Below are 26,996 nucleotides of genomic sequence, written 5' to 3' on the forward strand. Positions count from 1 at the left end.
TATAGTCAGGATCATTGCATTCAGTTGTCATGTTTCTAGTCTCCTTTAATCTTGAACAGTTCCTCAGCTTGTTTAATGACCTTGACAGTTTGAAGAGTACAGGCCAATTTTTTAAAACACAGAGTGTCCTTATTTTACATTTGAGTGATGTTCCTTCATGGTTAGATTTGGATTATGTATCCTGGCCAAAGCCCAATGTAAGTACCTTATGCCCCCTAGAAACACACTGTCCGTGTACACTGTTGATTTTCATTTTAATTGGTCAACGTGATGTCCTATTTCCCCATTTTATAGTTATTATTTTATATCTACCCCTCCACATTTACCAGCATTCTGTTAAAAAGGAAGAGCTCTCCTGTCTCTGCTGTTTATTCAATATTATTACCTAAACAGTATGGACTCCCTTTTCAATGCTGTATAATTTTCATGCCTCTCATCATTTTCTTGAGCACTTCCTTACTTTCAAAGCACAAGATATGTTCATCTTGTAATTTCCCTATCTCAGCCCCCAGCTCTGAAATCAGGTATTTCTCCAAGGAGCCCAAGTTACTTTTAGTGGGAAATACTAGATCTGGGTTTCTTGTGTGCTCACTGCTACTATCAAGTCTGCTTCTGTCTTTTCAGCAGACAGATCAGCATGTATTCTAATACAGCCTTTAACTGTTGACTGTGTTTCCAGTTTCCAAAGTTGCTTTGGAACTTTATGATCTTCAGTCATGAAATGTTAACTAAGACCCCCTGATGGCAGAAACCAACTATTATGAATGCCATAGTCAGGGAAACTTCGAGAAATGGACTAAACAATTTGTGAACTTGGTCTTTCCAGTACTGCAGATTGGGAGATTCAAGATCTGCATGGTTTTATCCTAGGTACGAGAAAAGGGGCTAATAGTATGCTGCCCCCACCACTATAAAATATGCTAATCCTGTAATAAATTCTCAGAAAAGCAGTGCACCCACTGGACTATTTATCACTAATGTGCTTAGCCTTAAACTTTGTTGAGGACTACTCAGTCTACTTTATTTTCCAGTGTGGCGTATGGTTCATCTATTTTGAAGTTCCATAATCTTGAAAGTGGGTTAAAAAATGTAACATTTTAGAGCTGAGAAGGACCTAGAATTTGTTAAGGATTAATCGTTAATTTGTATTTCTCCTTTATCTTGAATTTTAGTTTCAAGGTAATCTTATCTCAAAATGGTCCTGCTAGCTTTGCTTTACCTGTTTTCAAAACACTTTTGAGCTACGAATGTTTTCATCCAAGTATCATGTATGATTATAAACTAAAACTAAAGAGGCTTAGAATATAGACAACTCTATCCTATATTCCACTTGATCTCGATGGCATTTTCCCCAAAGAAAATATTTCTTAGCCACTTCTGGTTGTGCTAATTTATTTTGAAAATTATATTTGTTCAAGTCAGATTTCCTCTGGACATTCATTGTTGAGTTTCTTTAGGTCACCCTGCTGTTCTCAGTTTCCCAGGTGTTTTGTGTGTCTGCCTTGTGCTATTAATTTTCCCGTGGCCTTGTTCATCAGATCCACAGAAACAAATGCAAGTGTTTTTCCTTGCTTCAGAACATGTGCTGTAATCACTATATCTTCTCCCATTTTAGCAGGTGACATGTACCTTGAAGAGAAACATTTAAATTTAGTTAACAGCAAATAGGTTTTAAAAGAGAAAGTTGTGTGCATCTCATAACAGCCTTATGTTACTTATTTACTCCTAAATAGTTTAAGAATAATATCCTTTCTAATTTGAATAGCTGGTCCTGGCCAAGTTATATCTTACTGATTCCTTATGCACACAAATTTCTTTTCCCAAAAATATAGGAAGGGGTTTTCAACTGCCCCTGCCTCCCCGCACCGCCCTATTTTTTTTTTTTTTTTAGTTTCCCACTTAATATTTATTTGTGGCTAGAGGTTTCCTTGAGCTTTCACTTAATTGGCTTAACTTCCTAGGTGAAGTAACACTTGGTGTTAATATCTTGTCATATCAATATGCAGAACTTATTGAACTCTAAAATGACTTAATAAGAACTATAAGGAATTAATATGAGGCCCTTTTGAATCTCAGGCAGCTCTTGATGGTGGCCAATACTTTGGCAACACATTCTTTGAAAGGCCAAAATTATGTTTAGCTTATTAAAAATCCTTTAGGATTGTAGCAGCAGTATCTTAGAAGATCAGGAAATGCAGTGCTAGGTTGGAAGATCTCTCTGCTCGTAGAGAGATCTTAAGGCAAAGGGTCGTAGAGGGTCTTGAGGCAAAGCAGAGTCATCAAGTGGTCTTACCCTTATCATGTGGAATAAGGTAAGGACTGCTGAATAGGCTCACCAGTGCCCAAGCAGATCCTTCTTTTTGTACGTCTTAATTTCAAAACACCATTTGCATCTTGTCCTGTGATTTGCTTACTGTACTCTCAATTTATTCCCATAGTAGAGAGAGACTGAAAGTTAAGTTAGCCTAAGAAAAGATTTAGATTGTTTAAAAACCTGATACATTATTTCCATTGCCCTTGTGATATATCACATTGGCTTTCCCACCCTAACCCCTGCTTCCCCTTCCAACAAAAATCTTTCTTCTCTTGCTTAGGTGGAAAAATCAATTGTCTTGAAACTAAATCCCCGGGCCCTGCACTCTTTAGTGAACGGGACACTGGCAACAGTACTAGTTAATGTGGGAATTTAATTTTTTGCATCTGGAAGTGTTTGACCCCTGCAGGCATTTTCACAACAGTGAGTGACAAACCTGACATCTGGGGTTCTGCTTCCTTATCATGAGAGCATGTCTGTGCAGTTGCAGAAAAACATGAAGTATTGCAAAACTGGACATTTGTGTTACAAGGCAATGGCGATGTATACATGAAGGTTTCCTCAACTTTTATTTTTATTCTAGCTTTTCTCTATAGGTACTCAGTACAACCTTCATGAGACATTTGTACAAGTGGCACTTTTAAGGATTGTATGAAAAACAGTTACAAACCGTGAGTTTGTGATGATTTTTTTCCCCACCAGTATGCATATTAGAAGCTGAATGTTTGCCTTTTTGAGTGTTTAGATCATTCCCCATTTATTACTGGTTATATTACTGATTACTTATTATTACTGATATATATTGTACTTGGAAATTAATTCCTCTAGTTCTAGATTCTAAAACCATGGAATATTTTAAGGCAAATCTATAGCTGCATTTAAGGATGACCAGCTAAGGGCACCTCATGCTTTATTTATGTTACGAATGTGTTTAGTCTCGGTTGTTTGAAATGAGTTACCACGTTGGAAAAAGTTATTTGGGGTACAGTTTGGATACATACGTTATGTTCATGTCGACACTGACTCCGGGTGCTCCCCTTTCTGTGCACAGCAGAGCATATGTTGATACGACATCCACTAAAGTGGCTGTCATGCCACCATGGAGGGTGCCCATTTTATTGGTATGCTGCTCTTCTACTTTCACTTCACAAATCACTTTCCCAGGGACAGCAGAAACAACAGTCACCTAAGTGTAAAAAAAAAAAATTTTGAATATTTGGTGGTATTAGAAAAGCCCAAACAGCCTAACAAGAACTATCATTGGATTAAACCAAGTCACCCCCAAAAAGTTGATTCAGAAATTGAAACTCAAGTTACCAATCTCTCTCTGATAGAAATTAACTCTGATGTAAACTGTTTTGAAATAAAAAGGAATACTTAGGGAAAAACAGGAGTAGTTTTTCTTAATCTCCACTCCTCTGCAGAAATCAAACATTCCGTCTGAGCTTTTCAGCCTGTGTACAACAACCTGGCATCTCTTAACGTCTCCTTAGAAATTTTGCACCAACAAAGCCAGCTGGTCCTTGTGATCTGTTAACCCATTATAGTTTTAATTTGGATGTTCTCTAGTTTTTGCACAAAGTAGTTTTTTAGAATGACTTCATAATGAATGGTTTAAAACCATTTATTGGAAGAAATTGAGTAATTCAATGCATTACTAGAATTAATAAGCTTATACCATAAACTTATTTTAATATGAAAAAAGTTTGATAGAATCCAGCAAAGGTAAATTGCTGCTTTTAAGGTCCTGCCCCATTTATGGTATCATAATGAAAAACTTATATGAAAGATAAAATGTGGAACAATGAATTTAAAATGTTATATCAAACATCTTTAGAAAGGAAACTTAAAGAAAAATAATAGAAATATGTTTCTTATATCCTATCTAAATTACTAGGAAAAAACATCATAGATAATATTTAGAAGCTGGAACTAAACTGTGAATGGAATGTGCTGCATCCAGCAACGTAATTCTCAACGTCACTAGAAGTGTTCAGGCAGAATATGGATGAATATTTGATGTGTCTGTTTTTAGATACAGGAAAGGATGTCTCAAGCATTAAATGGTTTAATTCTAGATAACTACCATTTATTGAGCACTTTCATGTCAGGCACTGTGCCAAAGTCTTTCCATATACTATATAACAAGGAAGGGATTATTTCCAGTTTGTGTAACTTAAATTCAGAGTGGTTTACTCTCAAGGTCACCCAGGATGTGACAGAACTGAGATTCAGATCCAGGTCTGTCCACCTCCAAGTCTCCCTAGTTGCTAACTATAGAATCTCAAGGTATTCAGCGGCCTTTATGCTCCCACCAGGAAGACATTTCAGCATTTCACAAACTATGACTTTAGTTGTTTGTTGTTGTTTATCCCCTAGAAGGCCCTGATGTAAAACAGAAACAGAACTATAAAATATGAACCATCCTAAATAATATGTTTTGCTTAATGGGTAAATCAATGGAAAAGTAAACGTTAGAACGGGATCAAGTCTATTTATACAATAAATGACCTAGCCACAAGATGTCCTCATAAGCTAATAATACACACCAAGCAAGCCCAAGGTGTAAACTCACCTTATTGGGGGCATTTACCTGAGTCTGTCAAGCACTGCAGTCTAAAGATGAACGAGATCAAATCCCTGCTTTTAAGGGGTTCCCAGTCTAAAGGAATAGACACACATGCACACTGCAGTAGAGCAAATTACTGCAGATAGGATAAATACAGGTTGCTGGAAGTAAGGATCTTACTTATCAAAGTATGTTTTCAGGGAAGAGACATTAGGGGAATTATTTGTGGATTGAAGGACGGGCAGGGGTTAGGCAGGTGAAGACAGGAAAAAGCCAGGCAGTTCAAAAAATAGAATCGAATAGGAAAGCATCATAGTCACCAAAGGTAGTTTAGTGTAATTTTAAGGTATGGTGTGTTTAGTAGAGGTCAGTTCTTAAAGTTCCATTTTGTTATCTAACTGGCTGGGATGACAAAAGGTAAAATAAATGTCAATTGGATTTTCTACTGCAGACTACCGATTTTGGTTTTTTTGGTCTGCATCAGATCTTAATTGCAGCATGTGGGATCTTCGTTGCAGCGTGCGGGCTCGGTAGTTGCAGCACATGGGCTTAGTTGCCCCACAGCATGTGCGATCTTAGTTCCTTGACCAGGGATCAAACCCATGTCCCCTGCGTTGGAAGGCGGATTCTTAACCACTGGACCACCAGGGAAGTCCGCCAAAATACTGATTTTAATATTTATCTTTTTCCACAACTTGAAAGGACAAAGGACATACTAAGATACAAAACTGGTTGAAAAGGTACGTTGGAATAGAGATACTTTTGTACTGGTCAGCCAGATATGGCAGAGAAATGCTTTTATGTGTTGCCAATTCTTTTTGGTTTTTTTGGCTGGGCTGCATGGCTTGTGGGATCCTAGATCCCTGACCAGGGACCGAACCCGGGGCCCTCAGCAGTGAAAGTGTGGAGTCCTAACCACTGGACAGCCAGGGAATTCCCTGCATTGCCAATTCTTGTCTCCCTCAGTAAAAATAAGTAAACCAATGGAAGAAGGGATGTCCAACATTGGGATGTCCATCCCAATGAAGGGATGTGCTACCCAACCTCCCAGAACTAAGAAACAGTCTTGCGGTGGAAGAAACCAATGGAGAGCTACCTGTCTGATGAAGAATGGGGCTGGGGGGGCTTCCCTGGTGGTGCAGTGGTTGAAAATCCACCTGCCGATGCAGGGGACACGGGTTCGTGCCCCGGTCCAGGAAGATCCCACATGCCGCGGAGCAGCTGGGCCCATGAGCCGTGGCCACTGGGCCTGCGCGTCCGGGGCCTGTGCTCCGAAACAGGAGAGGCCACAACAGTGAGAGGCCCGCATACCACAAAAAAAAAGAATGGGGTTGGGGGGAGGACACTATTTTAAAAAAAAAGAAAAGATCTCAGTCAAGATATATATAGGCTGTAGAGAGCACACGTGTTTATTTGGTTACTAACTATGGCTAACTTTGTGTTACAGACCATGCTCAGAAATGTACATGCATTGTCTTATAGGCATTGAGACCCTGTCTCGATCCTCACAAATCTTTGAAGTAGATAGTGTTATCGCCATTGGACCCAGGTGTCTCTGGCTTAACCACTAATGCAAAACTGCCTCCCCTCACATCTCACCTGGACTGCTGCAGACAACTAGGACCTCATGCATCGGGAGGAAGATGGGCGTGTAGCCTTTTGTGATGCCATGGGATCAGAAATATAGCTGCCATGGCCCCAATAATCCTGCAGGTTGGATGACTGCAATAGATTGGCAAGAACTTTTATGGCTCAGCCCAGTCTGACACAACAGACTCCTCAGTTTAGCATAAAAATGGTCTTAAATGGACATGCGCTCATATAAACATCTGCCCCTTTTCTGTATGGCCTGCAGTGTACTGTCTCTTCCCTGCATCTCAGGCATTCACATGAGTTTATATGACTCATGCTACCACAGCATCCCCCACTGCCACCCCTGACCTGCAGGCTCAAATTCCATCACAGAGAGATATGCTTCAGGTGACGAACACAGTTTCTCCCTTCCTCACTTAGCTTTTCAGTAAAGACATTGAGAAGGGATCCCTAATAGTCAACAGCAATGAAGGAGACAGTCCCTAATAGGAAGCTCTGCCCAGAACCCAGAATTATTCTTAGGCCTTGAGGTTTCCAATCTTTCTGGTCTTTAGGAGTCACCGCCTGATTGGGACTGCTGCTGATTGCTGAGCAGCACACACAGGGCCTCTGCTAATGGATAAAGAAACATATGTCTCTGGCTGTGTAAGGGTGTCTGCAACGGGCCTCAAGGAGTGTGGCACATGGCATGAGAAAACCTGCACGTATGTACAAACGTGAGTCAACCAAGGAGATGGAATGCGAAAGACCATATGTATGCACAAAAGCACAGAGAACAGGTAATACTGGTGGATGAGAATTTTGTGTATTTGTAAAGGAGGCTGTTTTCAAAGCAATTTGCCCTGATGATGGACACAGCTGATTTCACATGTGACACAGTGCAGATACCAGAGGAAGTGTGTCTGAGGATGATGTAAAAATGCACCTGCATATAAGCAGGAAAAGAGGTAAAGAGTAAGGTAGAAGGTGGCAGTGTGATGGGGTGGCAACGGCAAGAAAAATAGTTGGAAATTATGTTAAGGGGCCATAAAAGGGCATAAGCTATTCAAGAATTGTGGTTCAGCCATGCTGCTGTATCAGCCCAACATTTCAGTTTTATAATAAATGTATGTTTTAGTAGCTTAATTACACAGGTGACTAGACCAATAGTTAAGAGTACTAGCTCTGGAGCCAGACTTAGGCAAGATCTTTTTTTTTTTTTTTTAATTATTTTTGGCTGCATTGGGTCTTTGTTGCTGTGCGGGCTTTCTCTAGTTGCAGGGAGCGTGAGCTACTCTTCCGTTGAGGTGCGCGGGCTTCTCATAGCAGTGGCTTCTCTTGTTGCAGAGCACAGGTTGTAGACGTGTGGGCTCAGTAGTTGTGGCTCGCAGGCTCTAGAGCGCAGGCTCAGCAGTTGTGGCGCACAGGCTTAGTCGCTCTGTGGCATGTGGGATCTTCCTGGACCACATCCCCGGCATTAGCAGACAGATTCTTAACCACTGCACCACCAGGGAAGCCCCTTAGGCAAGATCCTTAACTGACGTTTCCTTAGCTGTAAAGTGGAGATGATAGCACTACCCTCCTAGAGTTTTATAAAGATTAAGATAAAATTCAAATTAAGTTAGAATGGGGCCTGGCATATCATAGGTGATTAAAACATTTTAATTCTCATCCTTATCAAAGTTGTGACTCAGACACAACCATCAAACTTAAAGTTGGTTTGGATAGTTTCACATTTGCTTAAATTTTTAAAATTTGCTTAAAATTTTTATTTTAAGCAATTTTAAGGTGCAGGGATTTGCTTAAAACTGCCCAGTTGGAATTGTTTCTGTTGCCAAGATCAAGGATGACTTAATTACTAAATTCAGTGGATGCTTTTCAGCCTGTCCCTTACTTGACCTCTCAGCATTCTGCAACATCTAAACTGTTTTCTGGCCTTTCCTGAACTCCCACATTCACACCTCTGGATTCTTTTCCTCCTCCACTAGCCACTCCACATCCCCTTTGCTGGCTCTTATTCTGCAATGCCCGCCAGGAGTCAGAGGGTCAACTAATCATTCAGACTCACAAGCCCACCAAAGGCTACAGTTGGTGCCAGTTTCACTCAGGATACAGGACAGTTTCTCTAAGGTTAGGTACTATAATACAATGTTAACACACAGGCAGGGAGCGGACAACTTGGGTTTAGATCCCCCTTACTAGTTGCGAGGCCTTAGAAAAGTTAAGCTTCTATTTTCTCATGTGTAAAATGGGGATAATAATAGTACCTGCCCCATCGGGTTGGCAAATGGCAGATTTTATTAAATTATTCTAGGATGCCTATAAAGGTGGATGCTATGAAGGCCTCTGTCACATCAATCACATTGGCAAGATTTCTCTCAAATACAGCTTCTCTGCTGCCTTGAACCTGGAAAAGAGGGGCTAATAGAGGAGGAACTTCCTCACTACCTACAGACTGAGGATTGGGGCTATCCACTGCTCCAGATCTCCTCTCAAGAGGGAAAGCACAAACTTGGGTAGAATTTTTGCAGCTGATCTAGTTTGGAATGTAGTACCTGAATATAGAGTCATTCCCAGGAAGGAATTATGCCCTCCAGGAATGTAAATATGGTGAGCCAGTTATGATAAAGCCACAAGTCAAACAGCAACAAAGAAGTTGAAATAATCTCTGTTCACTGAGGAACAGTATTCCAGAAATATCAATTGGCATATCATGTTGATAAATTTTAAATAATATTACTGTCCTTTTGTGGTAGATCCCAAAGCCTCAAAGTTTTTCTAGTAAGTATAAGGTCAATTCTTACCTTCCTAATCATTTCTGTAGTCTTCAAAGGCTGCTTATCTTTCTCAACCCTGTATGTCCTCAAGGTTCAGTCCTAAATCCTTAATGTTCTCTCTAGTCTGTGTTCTTCCTCTTGAGACATCTCATTCACCTACACATCTTCACCTCTCATTTCCACAAGGATGACTCTACACAATTTTACCTTGCTTCGGAACTGCCCTCCCTTATTTCTTTGTGTGTTGGATTCCACATGGTATTTCCAGATCTCACCTGAGATTCCAGATCTCACCTGAGATATGTCCTTCCACATGTGTTATTGTGGGGGAAGGAGTTCCACTGGCAAGTTACTTAAACATAATAAGGTTAAACATGTTCATCACAGAACTAGTCAAAAGTTTTAAGATATAAAAGCGATATAATGGCTCCACTCAGAGGAGATACATAGTGTAGCCAAATTCAGAGAGACAGACTGTAGATGAGGGTTGCCAGGCTGGGGAAAAAAGGGAATGAGAAGTTATTGTTTAATGGGTAGAGTTCCAGTTTTGCAAGATGGAACTCTGCTATGGACTTGCTCCCAAAGAGCTCTCAGTGAGGAGAGGGAAGACAGAAAAATCAACAGATATTTTCAATAATGAATAGTAAATCCTATGATAAAAGTTATCATAGGAAAGTTCTGGAGATGGATGGTGGTGATGTTACAACCATGTGAATGCAATAATTACTATTGAATTGAATACTTTAATATGGTTAAGATGGTGAACTTTATGTTATGTGCATTTTACTACAATTTTAAAAAGGGGGTATACAACGTCAATGTTTTCTGAAATTATTTATTCATAGAACTCTTTTTTCTCAGGGCACATCTGATGGGACTGTTCCTTGGAACCCACTTTTCTCCTCTGAGACGATAAACTCCTAGAGTGCGAGGAATTGTGATTGGCATTTCTTTATAACCTAGAGTACTTAGTTTGTTGACTGATTTAAAAGTGATCTTATAGCAAGAACAGGACACTTTCTTTTTTGGGCTTAAAACAAAGTCATTTATTAGATTTTGATTCTGTCAGTTGGCAATTTAGGCTGGGCTCAGCCAGCCAGTTCTTCTGTCGGGCTTGCCTGGACTCACTCTTGTTTCTACAGGCAGCTGGCAGATTGCTAGGAGCTGGTTGACTTAGATGGCATAATTCACATGTATGGTGCTTGGTGCTGGCAGTTGGCTGGAGTGATGGGAGTGACAGACCACATGTAGGACATTTATTTTGCATGTTAGTTTTTCTGAATCAGTGTTTTATAAAAGATAGGTTTTGTGGGTATTTATAAACACTGATAAAACAGAGGTTTTAAAAAGAGAACAGGCTTAAATAAAGAAGTTCTAATGTATGATCTCATGCACTGACTTTACATCTGTACCATGACTAATTTTGCAATTTGCCTTTTTCAACAGATCATTTTTAGAGGAACAGAAAGTCACCATCATTTATCAGATTCTATATGCCAGGTCAAAACATCTGTCCAAAAAACAAAATCCCCACTGGAATATTATCAGCCAAATTTTCAAGTGTTATTCTACTTGATTCATTGATTTTGTGGGAGTGGGTGATGGAGCAGACTTGACACAATAGTACTGTACATCTCACTTGCTTCTTACACCCAGAAACATTATTCCTTCTCACCTTTGCAAAAGCAATGAGGTATAGAGGACAAGTGTGTCTGAGAGACCATATACATCTTTACTCCAATTTAGTTTTAACAATATTCTTGCATTTTAAAATCCTGCACTTAAAAGTGAGCATTTCTTGCCTTGAAAAATCTCTGGTGTCATATTTAAATCACCAAAGGGACAATTCTTTGACATAAAATAATTTTGTCAGTCAAGGTCCAGTGAGGCGCAAAAACCACACTAGTTATATTAAGAGACTTAAAGAATTGTTGGGACTTCCCTGGTGGCGCAGTGGTTAAGAATCTGCCTGCCAAAGCAGGGGACACGGGTTCGAGCCCTGGTCCGGGAAGATCCCACATGCCACGGAGCAACTGAGTCCGTGCGCCACAACTACTGAGGCTGTGCTCTAGAGCCCGCGAGGCACAACTACTGAAGCCCGCGCGCCTAGAGCCCGTGCTCCGCAACAAGAGAAGCCACTGCCATGAGAAACCCGTGCACCGCAAAACGAAGAGTAGCCCCTGCTCGCCGCAACTAGAGACCCAGTGCAGCCAAAAAATAAACTAATTAATTAAAAAAGAAGAATTATTGGGCTTCCCTGGTGGCGCAATGGTTGGGAGTCCGCCTGCCGATGCAGGGGACACGGGCTCGTGCCCCTGTACGGGAAGATCCCAACATGCCGCGGAGCGGCTGGGCCCGTGAGCCATGGCCGCTGAGCCTGCGCGTCCGGAGCCTGTGCTCCGCAACGGGAGAGGCCACAACGGTGAGAGGCCCGCCTACCGCAAAATAAAAAACAAAAACAAAAAAGAATTATTAACCAAAGATTTAGAGAAAGACCACATTCAGTTCCATGCCAACACATGTAGAAATCGCAAGATTTGAACAACCAACTGAAACTTCAGTGCAAAGACATGGTTCATATATTCCTATAGAGAACAACAAAGTTGCAATTTATCTAGTTTTGACCTAGGACAAAATGAATGATAAGAGGATGGTTTAAGTCAAGGGTTCAAAACCTCAGCACTGTTGACGTCTGGAGTGGGTGATTCTCTGTCGTGGGGACGGGGGAGGGAACCTGTGCAGTGTGGGATGTTCAGCAGCATCCCTGCCAATAGCCGCTAAATGCCAGTCCCACCCCTCCCACCACACTCCAGTTGTGATGATCAAAAATGTCTCCAGACACTGTCAAATGTCCCATGGGGAGCAAAACCACCCTCAAATGAGAACCACTGGTCTAGATCACGTTACCTTAAAATTTATGGTAAAAGAAACCATGTTCACGACTGGATTTATACATCACTAAGCATAAACCTGTACTTTAGCCTGAGCAACTCTTCCCACACGAAAAGTAGACAACTACAAAATCCATTTTTGATAAAATTAACAAATACAGAGCACCTACTATGATACTGACCTGTGCAGTTAACATGGTAGCCACTAGTCACCTGTCAGTATTGAGCACTTGAAACATGGCTAGTATGAATTGAGATGTGCTGTAAGTGTAAAATTCACACGGGATTTCAAAGATTAAGTACAAAAAGTACTCTTTTCTACTGATTACATGTTAAATGTTTTGGATATAATGAGTTACTTAAAATATTTTACTAAAATTAGTTTCACTTCTTTTAAAAATGTTTATAATATTGTAATAACAATTATATATTACAATTATAAAATTATTATTATAAAATACCTCATTCAAAATGGAGTTGGGAAGCCCTGAAGGGGGAACTTTCCCCCACTTACCACTCCTCCCAGCTTACTTTATAAACCCCAGCAGGAAAAAGGAAGATTTTCTCCTCGTCCAGCAACAACCCAGCTGCTGAGAAACCTCCGCAACTCAACCAATGAGACGACCACAGCCCCAGCTCTCCTCTCCTCCAGCGAACTTGTTCAAAACAGCTCCTCTCAACATTCTCTTCTCCTCGCTATAAAGTAACAGTTGAGGACTTGCCTATAGTTGGCCACAGTTTGCATGTCCCAAAGTGCAATTCCTCTGCTATTTTTGCTGGCTAAGCCATTTTGCTGACTAAACCACTTACGTTTTCGTTTTAAAGGCTGACAGATCAATGTAGGCACACCTAGCACATAACTGTGCTCCATTAAAGTAGTAATTATTATTACTAAGGTGAATTTAGGGACGCAGTCCAACAGAATCTAGCCAGAGACAATTTATTCAGCGCTCACCACGAACCAAGCATGGTGCGTTCTTTCCCTTCATTAGAAACCGCGCCTTCGCCTCTAATACCTTTTCCAAACTTCTGTCAAAACCGAGAGCCTTTCCTGAGAACTTTATCGCCTCCAGCAGACTCTTTGCCTTACAGCTCATCGTGGACCGTTCGCCGGCTCCCAGGCCCCACTCAAGAATGATTCTTGGAAGAGCAGGGAAGCCCGGAAATTCGCAAAAGAACAAGGACAGAAAGGGCTAAGGGTTTGCAACCTTCTGGGCCCGCGACGCGCTCCAAGTCCGCACTCGCGAGCACCGGCGGCCACGGTGCGACCGCGGCTCGCGCACTGACGTTCCGCGCCTCGTTGTGACCTCGCGCGCACGCGCCGTTTAGCCCTCGCCAGCCCGGGCCCGCTTTCCTGCTGCGCAGGCGCGCTGTCGTCCGCCGAAAGCGGAGCGCGTTTCCGCAAGAGGAGGTTGATGCTCGAGCGCCGGGGCGCTGGGCGCCTGCGCAGAGGCCCAGGCGTCTCCCCGCTCGGCCCGGGTTAGAGGGAGGTGAGCTGGCGGGGATACCATGGAGCAGAAGAGCGGTCCGGACGGTGCACCGGAGGGTGAGCGGGAGGAGGGAGAGCCCGAGGTGAAGAAGCGGAGACTTCTGTGTGTGGAGTTTGCCTCGGTCGCGAGTTGCGACGCCGCCGTGGCTCAGTGCTACCTGGCCGAGAACGACTGGGAGATGGAAGTACGCTTTCGCTGCTTCTCTCTTTCCCGCTCTTTACTTTGGTCCGTGCAGCGCACACGTCCCATCCCTGTGTCTTTGTTTTGCAGAGAGCGCTGGACTCGTACTTCGAGCCGGCAGTGGAGGAGAGCGCTTTAAAAAGCCATCTTGAGACCGCCTCTGAGCCCGAGCCATGGTGAGTGATGAAGGGGCGGGGACGACTCTGGGCGGGGGCAGTTTGTACTGGGTTGCGTTGGGCGTCTTGGGACCTGCAGTCGAGTTGGACGACCAGGTTTGAGTAGAGGCAAGTCTCGCCTCTGAATAGCCGGAGGCTGAGGGTTTTTGTTGGTGTGTAGGATGGAGACGCGTCCCAGCAGTGGAGCTGACGCTTCTCTCCCGAAGTCCAGGCTGTCACTTCGAAGGTACTTCGGAGTCGGGGGGTGGGGAGTGGGGGAATATCTGAAATGTAATTTTTTGACTCCAAGTTTAGGAAATATGTAAGCAGGAGTTTCAAAACAAATGAATGAGGCAAAATCCTCTACTGAGGAATGGCAACTTGGAAGTCTTCTTGCTTCTTGTATTGTTGTTGTTTATTTACTCTTTGCCGCCCGGCCAGGATAATAGTTTTTATAAACTGCATATCCGCCCCTATTATTCCAGTGCTCCCTCCCCAATTCATGCACTTCTGCTCTTAAAGTCCAGGTGCCTTACAGGTCCCTCCACGGTTTGACCATATTTCTGGGTTCGTTTCCTTTCACACTCTCTTTCCTACCCTACAAAACTTCCAGGCATACCAAACTTTCCCTTTCTCCAGTGGGCCATTTTTTCTTGCCTTTCAACCTTTGTAAAGATATTTATCATCTCTGCCTAGAACCCTTTTCTTCCTCCTTCCTTGCTAAGTAACATTTATCTTAAAAGTCCAGCTTAGACATTGTAAGGTCGGATCTTAACAAACGGCACCGCGAAACAGAGGAAAGCTTCAAGTGAGCTTTATTAGGGAGCGCTCCCGGGCGAGGTTCACTGGTCCGAGAGAAAGGGGCCAGAGAAGTCGCGCCCAGTCTTAGGCGTGGGAAATTTTTACTGGGGTGTAAGGGAGGGGTGGTTTGCTATGCAGGGTGATTCCTTATTTGGTGAAGCTACGGCTGGGCTAGGTATTGACCAGCTTACTTTCAGGGGTTTGAGTCTCCCACCCCTTACCCACCCCCCACCCCCGTCCTTGGGACAGGAAGTCTGGGGAGAGTCTCTGTTGATTCTCAGAATACGTGAGAACGCTCTGCCTCAGTGCTTCTTCTTCCTGGAACCAGCTGATGCTTCCTCTTTCCCGGGCCAGCTGGCCTTACAGACATGACTTGTCTTCAAGAAGCTTTCCCTGATTTCCCAAGTCTGGGTAAGGTTCTCCTCTTAAGTAATTCTATATAGCATCATGCATGACAACTTAATTCATATTATAATCGCTATTTAGTATTTTATATCTCCCACTAGACTACACGTTTGGTGAAGACAGTATCTGTTCATACATTGTTGATTTCCCAAAGTCTCATACAATATTTGGCATGTAATAAGCTCTCGATAAGTATGAACTGAATATATAAAGTTCTCCCAGCTGTATGGGCAGCCTCTACAGTTAACTGTTCATCGTAGATACTCTTTCCTCCCTGTGATCTTTTCAGCTGCACTGTCTTTTAAATGTGATAAGATCATTTCATTAGGCTCCTTTCTCCGTCTGCCTGGCCTGTTGTTGGGGAATTGGCTACCCATTCATAGTGACATATCTCTGGCTCCCATGTTGTATCAGCTAGAGCCAGTTAGATTAGTAGGTGTTCACCTAGCCCGTGCTGGCCAGTCAGATCCTCTCTCCTGGGATTAGGACCAAGAGTGTTTAGTGAATCTTCCTGTCAAGCTGGGACTGTACATGTTAACTCAGTACCTGTGGGGGACCCATAGCCATACTCTTTTGTGCATGGGGAAGCTGAGAATACTAGTCTGCAGAGAGAGAGTGAAACCAAGGGACGCTGAGTAGGATTGAGAGAGAGCCTTGATCGAACTTCCATAGGCATAGCTGTGTTCCTTTACTTGGCTCTGGGACACGATTGTTTCCTTGTGAATCCTTTTGTTTTACTCAGACTAGCCTGTGTTGGTGTCTGTTAGTTGTATCCTAAATTGTAGTCAGTAAAGAAATTGGAACAAAGGAGGTGGAGTCCCTGAAATCGTCCCTCAAAAAAAAAGTGGGTGGAGCTGAGTAATGGTGGGGTAGAGGACCATTAGGAGTCCCCTAGCCCAGAATCATGAATTGGCAGAAAACAAGCAAAGTGATGGATGAGGCTGTGGTCTGTTGTCTCTTGGAACTCAGATCAAATGCCAGTGAGAGTGAGGCTTTATCTATAGCATAGAATAAGAATCCACACTGATATAAATACATTTGTCCAGGAGTGATGGGAACACTTTCCCTCACAGTAGAATTCCAGCTACCAAATGTTGAAGGCATGTGAGAGTTAGAAAAAAAATTACCATTTGGGAACTATCTTGGTAGTAATTATCTCAGACAGGAATCATCAATGGACACTAAAACTAAGGGACTTGCCTGGTGGCGCAGTGGTTAAGAATCTGCGTGCCAATGCAGGGGACACGGGTTTGATCCCTGGTCCGGGAAGATCCCACATCCCACCGAGCACCTAATCCCCTGCACCACAACTACTGAGCCTGCTTGCTGCAACTACTGAGCCCATGTGCTGCAACTACTGAAGCCCGCACGCCTAGAGCCCGTGCTCCACAACAAGAGAAGCCATTGCAATGAGAAGCCCACGCGCCACAACAAAGAGTAGCCCCTGCTCGCCGCAACTAGAGAAAGCCTGCACGCAGCAATGAAGACCCAACGCAGCCAAAAAAATAAATAAATTTAAAAAAAAACAAAAACTAATAGGTAAAAGTTGATGAGAAACAAGACATTTACATAGTCTCAAAGTACCTACCCGCAAAATACTTATTACATGGGGGGAAATCATAACTGTGCAGTGGAGAAACCAAGGGATCAAAGTTAAAGTGACCAGTACTGGAGACAAATCCAGTACTGTTGGATCAGGCCTCCTGACCTGATGCACTGAGGAGGACACCCTATCACTTCTGTGTGATTCCTGCCAAAAAATGCACATCCTCAGAAAACATCAGACAAACCCAACCTGAAGGACATTCTACAAAATAAATGGCCTGTATTCTTCAAAAACATCAAGGTCAGGAGAGACAAAGACGGAAGAACTATTCTGGATCAAAGGAGCTTGAAAGAAATTCATGCCATCTCAATGCAACATGTGATCCTGGATTAGGACATTACTGGCACAATTGGCAAAGTTTGAATAGATCTTTATATAATAACATTGTATCAATGATAATTTTCTGATTTTTGATAATTGTACTAGGGTATGTATGTATGTCCTTATTTTTAGGAAATGCATTCAGAAGTATTTATGCAAATGTTTCAGAATAAAAAGAGTAAAGCAAGTAAATGTTAATTAAGTAAAACGTTAACATTTATCTGAATGAGTGGTGAGTAGAATTCTTTTTACTGTTTTCTAAGAGTCTAAAATTATTTCAAAAAGAGTTTAAAAGTTAACTAGACTTATCATGGTGATCATTTTGCAGTGTATACAAATATTTAATCATTATATTGTGTACCTGAAACTAGTATAACATTATCTGTTAATTATACCTCAATAAAAAAAATTTTTCAGGAGTTCCCTGGCAGTCCAGTGATTAGGACTTGGTGCTTTCACTGCTGTGGCCCGGGTTCACTTCCTGGTTGGGGAACTAAGATCCCAAAAGCTGCGTGGCGTGGGCAAAAGAAATTTTTTTTAATTAAAAAATAAAATTTTTTTAAAGAAGTTAAAAATTGGCATTACATTTATTAAAATTATAAATACAAAACCCTAGTTCTTAAATTTATGTATATTTTATAAATGCTTAGCAGTCGCCTTTTAATAATGTTTGTCCCTCCACTCAAATGTCTGGGCCTTGTTGGGAAAGGTGGGGTCAGGCAGACCTGTGGGCTGGAGCCCATACACATGGTCTCTCCAGCATGATAGTCTCAGAGTAGTCAGATTTCTCATGTAGCAGCTCAGCGTTCTTGTTGGGCAGAGTGTTCCAAAAGGCTTGAGTGAAAGCTACAAGGCTTCTTATGGCCAAGCCTCAGAAATCCCAGAATAACCCTTCTCACTATATTCTATTGGTCAAGCAAGTGACTAAGGTCCAGATTCAAGGGGAAGGGTATTAGTTGGACTTCACCTCTCAGTGAGGGGAATAACAAAGAATTGCAGCCATTATTTATCTGGCACAATGAGATCTTATTTCAAATGTGATTTAAAGTGAATCCAGATAAATGTGGAAATCTTACGTTACTCAATCTGATTTGGGGTCATAATTTATCAAATCATTTTAGTGACCTATGTCACTGAGGGATATTGAGTTGGTTCTAAGTGAGCAGACATTTGGATAACACAGTAAGAATCTATTTTTCCTCACTCATCAGACTCTTGCTCTTCTATAGGCAGATACTTTTAGGACTATTAAAGTTTATTTACCTGTAGAATGAGGGCTACAGAGAGTCACAAAATAATTTTTAAATTAATCAGTTTATAGATTATTTGCAAAGTTGTGTTTCATTCTTATCTTGCCAGTGTTGACCTAACCAAGGAAGAAACAAGTGATTCCACTAGTTCTAAAACCAGCACATCTGAAAATGTTCAGCAAGAAGATGGCAGCATGTTCTCTTTCATTACCTGGAATATTGATGGATTGGACCTAAACAATCTGCCAGAGAGGGCTCGAGGGGTGTGTTCCTATTTAACTTTGTAAGTATTATTACATCTGTGTCATGGTAATGTGATAACGTGTCTTACCTGCCTACAAGGAGGGTAACAGTTCAAGGTTATGGGCTTTGGAATTGGTCCTGACTTCAGAGTCCAGCTATCAGAGGAAACATCTGAAGGAATTGGGAGTGACTGCCTCTGGGAGCAGGATTGTGGCTTGGGGTACAGAGGGAATGCTAATTTTTGTTCATAGCCTTCTAGTACTATTTTATTTACTAAACTGTGTGTATAATTATTGCTATGAAAAGAAAATTACCAAAAGGATCCGTATCTGCCACACACTAGTTCTGTGACCTTGTGGAACCATTTGTAAGCCACTTCAGTTCTCCAGAGCTCAGTTTTCTTCATCAAGGATAATAACTGTTTCAAGAGGATTGAAGAAAATAACACTTAAAGCATCTGTTAAGAGTGAGGACCGGGGCTTCCCTGGTGGCGCAGTGGTTGAGAGTCCGCCTGCCGATGCCGGGGACACAGGTTCGTGCCCCGGACCGGGAAGATCCCACATGCCGCGAGCAGCTGGGCCCGTGAGCCATGGCCGCTGAGCCTGCACGTCCGGATCCATGCTCCGCAACGGGAGAGGCCACAACAGTGAGAGGCCCGCGTACCACAAAAAAAAAAAAGAGTGAGGACCATTGTAGGCTCTTAATATTATTGGTTTCTAGTGTCAGTGATTCCTGTTCTTCTAACTTTGAAGGGTTGTCATGTATATGTTTTTTTTGTTTGTTTTATCTTTACAGTATTATTTGTTAAATAGCACAGGTCTTTCTCATTTTATAGTTATCAAAGGTCAGCATAAATATTGAATATTAGGTGTCCTAGAGGACTATAATTTTGTGTTTCTTTTATGCTGTGGCATTTTCCTAATCTAGGTAGCTGCAAATGAAATGATATACCTCATATTTTTCATAAATTGATGTGTTTAATTAGGTACAGCCCAGATGTGGTATTTCTACAGGAAGTTATTCCCCCATATGCTGCCTACCTAAAGAAGAAAGCAAGTAGTTATGAGATTATTACAGGTAACAGTTTTCCTGTTATTTAACTTTTTTTTTGAAAAACAAGGTGAGAGATAAACCAAAGTTAGACAATTGGAACATAGACAGGAAAAAGCACAAATAAAGTAAGTTTGAGAAAAAGAAGTCAGACACAGGATACTAAAAAAATCATAGGAGAATATTACATATGTGGAAAAATGGTTGAAATGGATGATTTTTCAGGAAAATATAAATTGCCAAAATTTGAGGCACTAAGTAGCTTTTTGGTGAAATCAAATTGTTAGAAAATGTTTAAATGTGGTGATTGCACTGTGGTTATGCTTTTTCAAAAAGTCTTTATTAATTTTTTATTTATTTTGTTCTTTTTCTACCTTTTTGCCCTGAATATTTTAGTTTTTGATTTTTCATCTATTTTGTTTTTACTAAGTGCATTTTAATATACCACTGTGGCTTCATTTCGTGACTTTTGGTTAAATCTCATGTTTTCTTTGACTTTCACTTTTACCTAGTGTATGATTTTAATTTTGATTTACTTTTTAATCCAAAATTGCTGAAGAGAGGGTTCTCTCTATCTGCCTTTCTCTCTCTCTCTCTTTGCGGGACAACTTTTCTGCATTCTCTTGGGGATTCCTTTTGCCTGTCTTCTGTTTTGGTTATCTTGTTTTCTGAATCCCATGCTTTCTTCCTTGTTTTACTTCCTCATTTTATTGGAGCACATTCTCTGGTCACTTTCTAAGAAGTAGCACATGGGGAGTGAAGTTTTTGAATCCCAGCCTATTTGGAAATGCCAATGTTTTATTCTCATAGTTCCTTGATAGTTTGGCTGGACAAAGATTTCTAGGTAGAAAGTCATTTTCCCACAGAATTTTGAAGGCATGATTTCAGTGTTTTCTAGTTTCCATTATTGATGATTAGAAGTCTGATGCCATTCTAATTCTTGATCTTTCTTCCCCCCCTTCCCGCTCTGGAAGCTTTGAGGCTCTTCTTTTTTTTTTTGCGGTATGTGGGCCTCTCACTGCCGTGGCCTCTCCCGTTGCGGAGCACAGCCTCCGGTCGCGCAGGCTCAACGGCCATGGCTTACAGGCCCAGCCGCTCCACGGCACGTGGGATCTTCCCAGACCGGGGCACGAACCCGCGCCCCCTGCCTCGGCAGGTGGACTCCCAACCACTGCGCCACCAGGGAAACCTGAGGCTCTTGTTTTTAACTCCAGTGTTTTGGGGGTCTTTTTTTCATTTATTATGCCAAACACTTGGCAGGACCTTTCAATCTGGAGATTTGTGACCTTCAGTTCTGGAAAATTCTTTTCTCTGTCTCTCTCTTCTTTCCTCCCTCCCTCTCCCTCCTCCTTTCTCTCCCTCTCCTCCTTCTTTCCACCTGCTGGACTCTCCACCTGCCATCTTTCTAGTCTGCTGCCCTCCTCCCTGCCCCTCCCTTTCCCATTCTTCTCCTTTCTCTTCCTGTTCCTCTTTTCCTGGTTCCCCTTCGTTCTGATAAACCAGTTACCACTGCTCCACCTACTTAGTTCTCTGAAAAACTTGGAAGCTTTCATTCATTGCCCCTCCATTTCTGTTTCTTCTTGCAAGTTTATACCTTTCTAAAGTTTTTATTCACTTACTGTGATTTTTCTGGTGCTTCCCGAGTGAAAAGTAACTGCATGTCAAGTTGCCTCAGTTTAAGTGTCATCTACTCTGCCTTTCAGAAATTTTTCAAATTTTTATGTTTGGTATTGGCACTGTTAACTGTTTTGGGCACTTATGTAAATGCATTTTTATTTTTGTATTTCTTCCATACTTCCAGTTACACTTTTATATTTCTTCCATGCTTACAGTTACAGAGGGACTTGGTTGACCATCTTCAACTATTTTGAAATAATAGTTTACTTTTAAGATTTATATCCATTTAAATATCTATACCTGCTTGTTATAAAATTTTCAGTAGGGGAGCTTGGGATAAACTGCAGATACCCCTGATCTCTCAGCCTAAATTCTTTTCCGCACACATCTGAAGGTCGTGAAGAAGGATATTTCACAGCTATAATGTTGAAGAAATCGAGATTGAAATTTAAAAGCCAAGAGATTATTCCTTTTCCAAATACAAAAATGATGAGAAACCTTTTGTGTGTGCATGTAAGTAATTTTTTTAAATTGACTGGTTTTTTAAAAAAAAGAATGAACTGTTTTTTTCACAGTTCCATGATGGGGTCCTTTTTAAGAAACCATTGTCTTTAGAAAAATATTTACTCCTCACTTATAGGTTCTTTTAAATAGTCTTAAAGAACTTTATAAATTAAATTTTTACATACATTTCAAATATAGACAAATTGTAAAAATAAAATCCTTGATTCATTAGATGTTTTCTTAATGTATAAGAGTTTGCTAACATTCCACAGTTGCTTCCTAGTTTTTTAATTTTTTAATATTTTTTATTAAATGCACTGTACTTGGTACTGTGTTGTACTCTGTGAGTCTTACAAAAATGAGTCAAATAGATCTTGGTCTCATAGAGCTCATAGATTAGCAGGGGAGAGATTGTATGTGTAGTACCTAAAATAAACGAAAGGCATAAATGCCATGGGAGAGGTATAATGATATGCCATGGAAGTTTAGAGAAAGGAAAGATGATTTTGAGCTGCACTGTTTAGTGAACGTTTCATGATGGAAGTTGGGTTTGAATTGGGCCCTGAAAAATATGTAAAATGTAGACATTAAGAACAGTGCAGGGCTTCCCTGGTGGCGCAGTGGTTGAGAGTCTGCCTGCTGATGCAAGGGACACGGGTTCGTGCCCCAGTCCGGGAAGATCCCACATGCCTCGGAGCAGCTAGGCCTGTGAGCCATGGCCGCTGAGCCTGCGCGTCTGGAGCCTGTACTCCGCAACGGGAGAGGCCACAACAGTGAGAGGCCCGCGTACCGCAAAAAAAAAAAAAGAACAGTGCAGGTGGCAGAACCACCATGAGCAAACATTTGCAAATTGTACATAGCAGGGTATGTATATATGAAAGAGGGCATGTGTAGCTATAAACGAGCCTTCTATTCAGTGGGATGTAGAGGGCACAAAGGGGGTAGTGTGACGACAGGTTGGTAAAGTAGGTTGGATCCGGATTATAGGAGATCATGAATGCCCAATGTGAAGGAATTTGAACTGGACTCTGCAGGCAATTAGTTTAAATAATGAGAGATCTTACATTGTTGGTATCTTAATTGCAAATGGTAAGTGATTCTCATTCATTCATTTAACTGACATTATTTTGAGCTACCTATGTGCCAGGCTCTCGGTAACATAGTAATAAATAAAAGAGCCATCTTTGCTTTCAAATGACTCAGGGCTTTGTAGGAGAGAGAGAACTGTGCTGCAGTTCGATCTAGGGGACTTTATAAACAGTCTACACAGCGTGCTGTAGGAGGATAGGGGAGGGAGCCACTGATGCCTGGGATGCTGGGGAAGGGCTCCCAGTGGAGTTGACATTCAAGGGAGGTTTTGAAGTATTAGTGGGTACTTGCTCAGTATTCTTTGACCTTTAAGGATAAGCACAGTGCTGATTATATAGTTTCAGTCTAGTAAATATTGATATATACCAATCAGTTGAATAATTACTGATTCTGTTAACAAAGTTCAGTGTTAATTGTTAGTGGATCATTTTAACAACTCTAATTATTTATCTTGTTGCAGGTGAGTGTGTCAGGAAATGAACTTTGCCTTATGACTTCTCATTTGGAGAGCACCAGAGGGCATGCTAAGGAACGAATGAATCAGTTGAAAATGGTTTTAAAGAAAATACAAGAGGCTCCAGAGTCAGCTACAGTCATATTTGCAGGAGATACGAATTTAAGGGATCACGAAGTGAGTGATGAAGTCATTTCAGTGTTTATGGGCAGATTATTGCTGTGGAAACTCATTTAGGTTTCTTTTGACTAAAGCTATTAAAACTAGGACTTTGATCTGTTCATAATGTATACGTGACCTTGCAGGTGCAATTCAGCAAATGATTATTTAGCCTGTGCTACTTGCCTAGCACAGGGGAAGCAGAGGCAGAAGGGGCTGTTACATTATTGGGTGAAAACATATATATGGTATATGAAACAGACAACACAAAACAATATATATTGATTAACAAGAGGGGTTTAGAGAAAATAATGATTAGAAGAATTTAGAAAAGTTCATTTATTTGCAGTTTCTTAGTTGTAAGATAAGAAGAACAGAAAGATTTGACTAACATAGTTGTCCCTAACTCTCTTCCTTCTGGATTTTCTGTTTTCAACCTTTTTTACCTTCATGACATTGGATTTGGCAGTGATTTCTTGGATATGACACCAAAAGCACAGACAACAAAAGAAAAAATAGATAAGGTAGACTTCATCAAAATTAAAAACTGTAGTGCATCAAAGGGTATTATCAATGGAGTGAAAAGGCAACCCGTGGAATGGTAGAAAATATTCGCAAATCATATATCTGATGAGATATTCAGAATAGTCAGAATATACAAAGACCTCCTACAATTAAAAAAAAAAACACACTGGGCAGGGGACTTCCCTGGTGGTCCAGTGGTTAAGAATCTGCCTTCCAATGCAGGGGACACAGGTTCCATCCCTGGTCGGGGAACTAAGATCCCACATGCAGCAGGGCAACTAAGCCCACACACCGCAACTACTGAGCCCACGTGCTGTGGAGCCCAGACACCACAGCTAGAGAGCCCGTACGCCACAACTAGAGTGCCCACGTGCCACAGCTTTGGAGCCCACATGCTCTGGAGCCCACGCACCACAACTAGAGAGAAGCCAGCACGCCGCAATGAAAGATCCCATGTGCCACAACTAAGACCCGACACAGCCAAAAATAAATAAATACAATTTAAAGCTTTTTTTTTTTTTTTTTTTGCGGTACGCGGGCCTCTCACTATTGTGGCCTCTCCCGTTGCGGAGCATAGGCTCCGGACACGCAGGGTCAGTGGCCATGGCTCACAGGCCCAGCCGCTCTGCAGCCTGTGGGATCTTCCCGGACCAGGGCACGAACCCGTGTCCCCTGCATCGGCAGGCGGACTCTCAACCACTGCACCACCAGGGAAGCCCTAAATACAATTTAAAAAAGAAAAAAATGGGCAAAAGATTTAGACATTTCTCGAAAGAAGATATACAAATGGCCAGTAAGTTCATGAAAAGATGGTTAACATCATTGGTCATGAGAGAAATGCACATCAAAACCATGATGAGATACCACTTCACATCTATTAGTATGACTATTATAAAAAACCAGAACAACAGAAAATAACAAGTGTTGGCAAGGATATGGAGAAATTGGAACCCTTGTGCACCGCTTCTGGGAATGTAAAATGGTGCAGCTGCTGTGGAACATGGTGTAAGGATTCCTCCAAAAATAAAACAGACTTTCCATATGATCCAGCAAGTCCACTTCTGGGTGGATACAAGCAAGCAAAAGCAGAGCCTCAAAGAGATAGTTGTACACTTGTGTTGGTAGCATTATTCACAGTAGCTAAAATATGGAAGCAACCTAAGTGTAAGTGTCCTTTGACAGATGAATAAACAAAATGCATATATTGATACATGAAATAGAATATTATTCAGCCTTAAAAAGGAAGGCAATATTGACACATGCTATAACGTGAATGAACCCTGAAGACATTATGCTAAGTGAAATAAGCCAGTAACAAAAGGACGAATGTTCATGATTCCTCTTATGTGAGTTTCCTAAAGTAGTCAAATTCATACAGACCGGAAGGAGAATGGTGGTTGCCAGGGGCTGGGGGGAGGGTGGAATGGGGAGTTCGTGTTTAATGGGTAGAGTTTCAGTTTGGGACATTGAAAAGGTTCTGGAGCCGGATGGTGGTGATGCTTGCACAATCATGTGAATGTACTTAATGTCACTGAACTGTAATGTTAAAGTCGTAAATTTTATGTATACTTTACCACGTTAAAAAAAATTTTTAATCCTGGAGTGTGAATGGGAGGAAAAGTTAATGTTGTTAGTAAATTTCAAATAAAACTGAAGGCATTTGACATTATTGGATCATATAAATGGTATACTCAATTTATAGATTAGAGTAACAGTTTTGCCTTCTTTACACTTAATGTTCATTTTTTTAAAACTACTAATAGCAATAACTGAGACCACGGATTTTCAGTCTTCCGAGTTTTATCTGACTCCCAAAGTTAGGAAGCTACTTGTGGCAGAAGAGAGAAGGGGCAAATTTCAGACCTCTCTGTCTCTCTTGATATTTTTATATTACCTACTTATTATCATGCAGTAAAATAATTTTATAATATATCTGGTTGTATCTAGTTTTGCATTTGTGCATTAATAAATAATCTGTGGCATTCTGATTTGAAAAGTTGCACTTAGATGTGGTAACGGTAAAGACCTTTTTAATATAAGGGAAAAAAAGACTGAAAAGAGTTTTCTTTCTTTTTCTTTTTAGGTTTCCAAATGTGGTGGTTTACCCAGCAACACTTTGGATGTCTGGGAGTTTTTGGGCAAACCTAAGCATTGCCAGTATACATGGGATACACAGATGAACTCTAATCTTGGAATAGCTGCTACTTGTAAGCTTCGTTTTGATCGAATATTTTTTAGAGCAGCAGCAGAAGGCGGCCACATTATTCCCCGAAGTTTGGACCTCCTTGGGTTGGAAAAACTGGACTGTGGTAGATTTCCTAGTGATCACTGGGGTCTTCTGTGCACCTTAGATTTAATATTGTGAACTGCTTTTCAAATACGAGTTTTAAATGTTCTGAGCAATTTTGTTCTGTGTTTTTGCAAATATAATTGCTACCTGTCTGGAAAGGTAGTTTAATATGGAGGAATTAATATACTGGATCATTGTAACAAAAGAAAAAACGACTGTGATTTTATTTTGTGGATTGTGTCCTCAGATTTCAGAACTAAATCTTAGTGTTTATTTAAATGGAAGCATACCTGTGTTCAGAACATGAGGCCTCTTAAGGAAAGGTCACAAAGGCTATCTTGTAATAGTGCCCACAGCTGCTGGCTAGATCTGCATTTAAATAGAGCGCAGCTGCCCTACATCAGACTTTTTGTCAGCTAACAGTGCCTAATTGGTAAGCTAGAAATGAACTCATGATTTAAGATCCCTTAACTTTTAAAAATTCATGTTTGTAGTTATGTCACCAACAGAGGCAAAGTTAGGCTTGATAATGATTAAAGTCAGTTTTATAGAGGCATTGGACTTTTTTTCTAAGAGAAAAATAAATGTGTAAAAAGAATTAGCCTTTTAGTTTTGCTACTTGTAAAACTGAATTTTTTTCAAGACGTGAATGAGGAGCACTTCTACATGTGCTTTAAGGAAACATTTTTTTCCCCCATAAGAGAATGTACTTTAAATAAAGAATTCTGCTTGTT

The 26,996-nt window shown here is 41.2% G+C and overlaps 2 protein-coding genes across 3 annotated transcripts; one reads left to right on the forward strand and one right to left on the reverse strand.

Annotated features, from left to right (window-relative positions):
* Positions 1–825: 825 nt before the first annotated feature.
* On the reverse strand, positions 826–13,414 carry ACOT13 (acyl-CoA thioesterase 13). Its single transcript, XM_082848798.1, has 3 exons — positions 13,140–13,414; positions 3,316–3,500; positions 826–1,629 (listed from the first exon to the last, which is right to left on the reverse strand). The coding sequence occupies exons 1-3, from the start codon at positions 13,218–13,220 to the stop codon at positions 1,473–1,475; spliced, it is 423 nt and encodes a 140-aa protein (XP_082704924.1). The 5' UTR covers positions 13,221–13,414; the 3' UTR covers positions 826–1,472.
* Positions 13,415–13,483: 69 nt separating this feature from the next.
* Positions 13,484–26,996, forward strand: TDP2 (tyrosyl-DNA phosphodiesterase 2). 2 transcript variants are annotated; one of them, XM_082848796.1, is made up of 7 exons: positions 13,484–13,797; positions 13,884–13,969; positions 18,441–18,614; positions 19,560–19,651; positions 21,636–21,754; positions 23,295–23,465; positions 26,056–26,996. In XM_082848796.1, exons 1-7 carry the CDS (start codon positions 13,633–13,635, stop codon positions 26,335–26,337), a joined length of 1,089 nt encoding a protein of 362 aa, XP_082704922.1. In that variant the 5' UTR covers positions 13,484–13,632; the 3' UTR covers positions 26,338–26,996. The 2 variants fall into 2 exon arrangements, with proteins under 2 accessions (XP_082704922.1, XP_082704923.1); XM_082848797.1 differs by lacking the exons at positions 13,484–13,797; positions 13,884–13,969 and adding an exon at positions 14,062–14,195.

The sequence above is a fragment of the Leucopleurus acutus genome, assembly GCF_964270905.1.
Source record: "Leucopleurus acutus genome assembly, chromosome: 10".
Lineage (NCBI taxonomy): Eukaryota > Metazoa > Chordata > Mammalia > Artiodactyla > Delphinidae > Leucopleurus > Leucopleurus acutus.

Bases quoted from the DNA above. Each gene is read 5' to 3' on its own strand.
- ACOT13 (XM_082848798.1), bottom strand. From the start codon at position 13,220: ATGAGCTGTAAGGCAAAGAGTCTGCTGGAGGCGATAAAGTTCTCAGGA. The intron at 3,501-13,139 runs GTATTAGAGGCG...TTTTACACTTAG, and splicing joins TTGACAGAAGTTTGGAAAAG to GTGACTGTTGTTTCTGCTGT. The intron at 1,630-3,315 runs GTATGTATCCAA...TTTCTCTTCAAG, and splicing joins AGTGTCGACATGAACATAAC to GTACATGTCACCTGCTAAAA.
- TDP2 (XM_082848796.1), top strand. From the start codon at position 13,633: ATGGAGCAGAAGAGCGGTCCGGACGGTGCACCGGAGGGTGAGCGGGAG. The intron at 13,970-18,440 runs GTGAGTGATGAA...TTATCTTGCCAG, and splicing joins GCCTCTGAGCCCGAGCCATG to TGTTGACCTAACCAAGGAAG. The intron at 21,755-23,294 runs GTAAGTAATTTT...ATCTTGTTGCAG, and splicing joins GAAACCTTTTGTGTGTGCAT to GTGAGTGTGTCAGGAAATGA.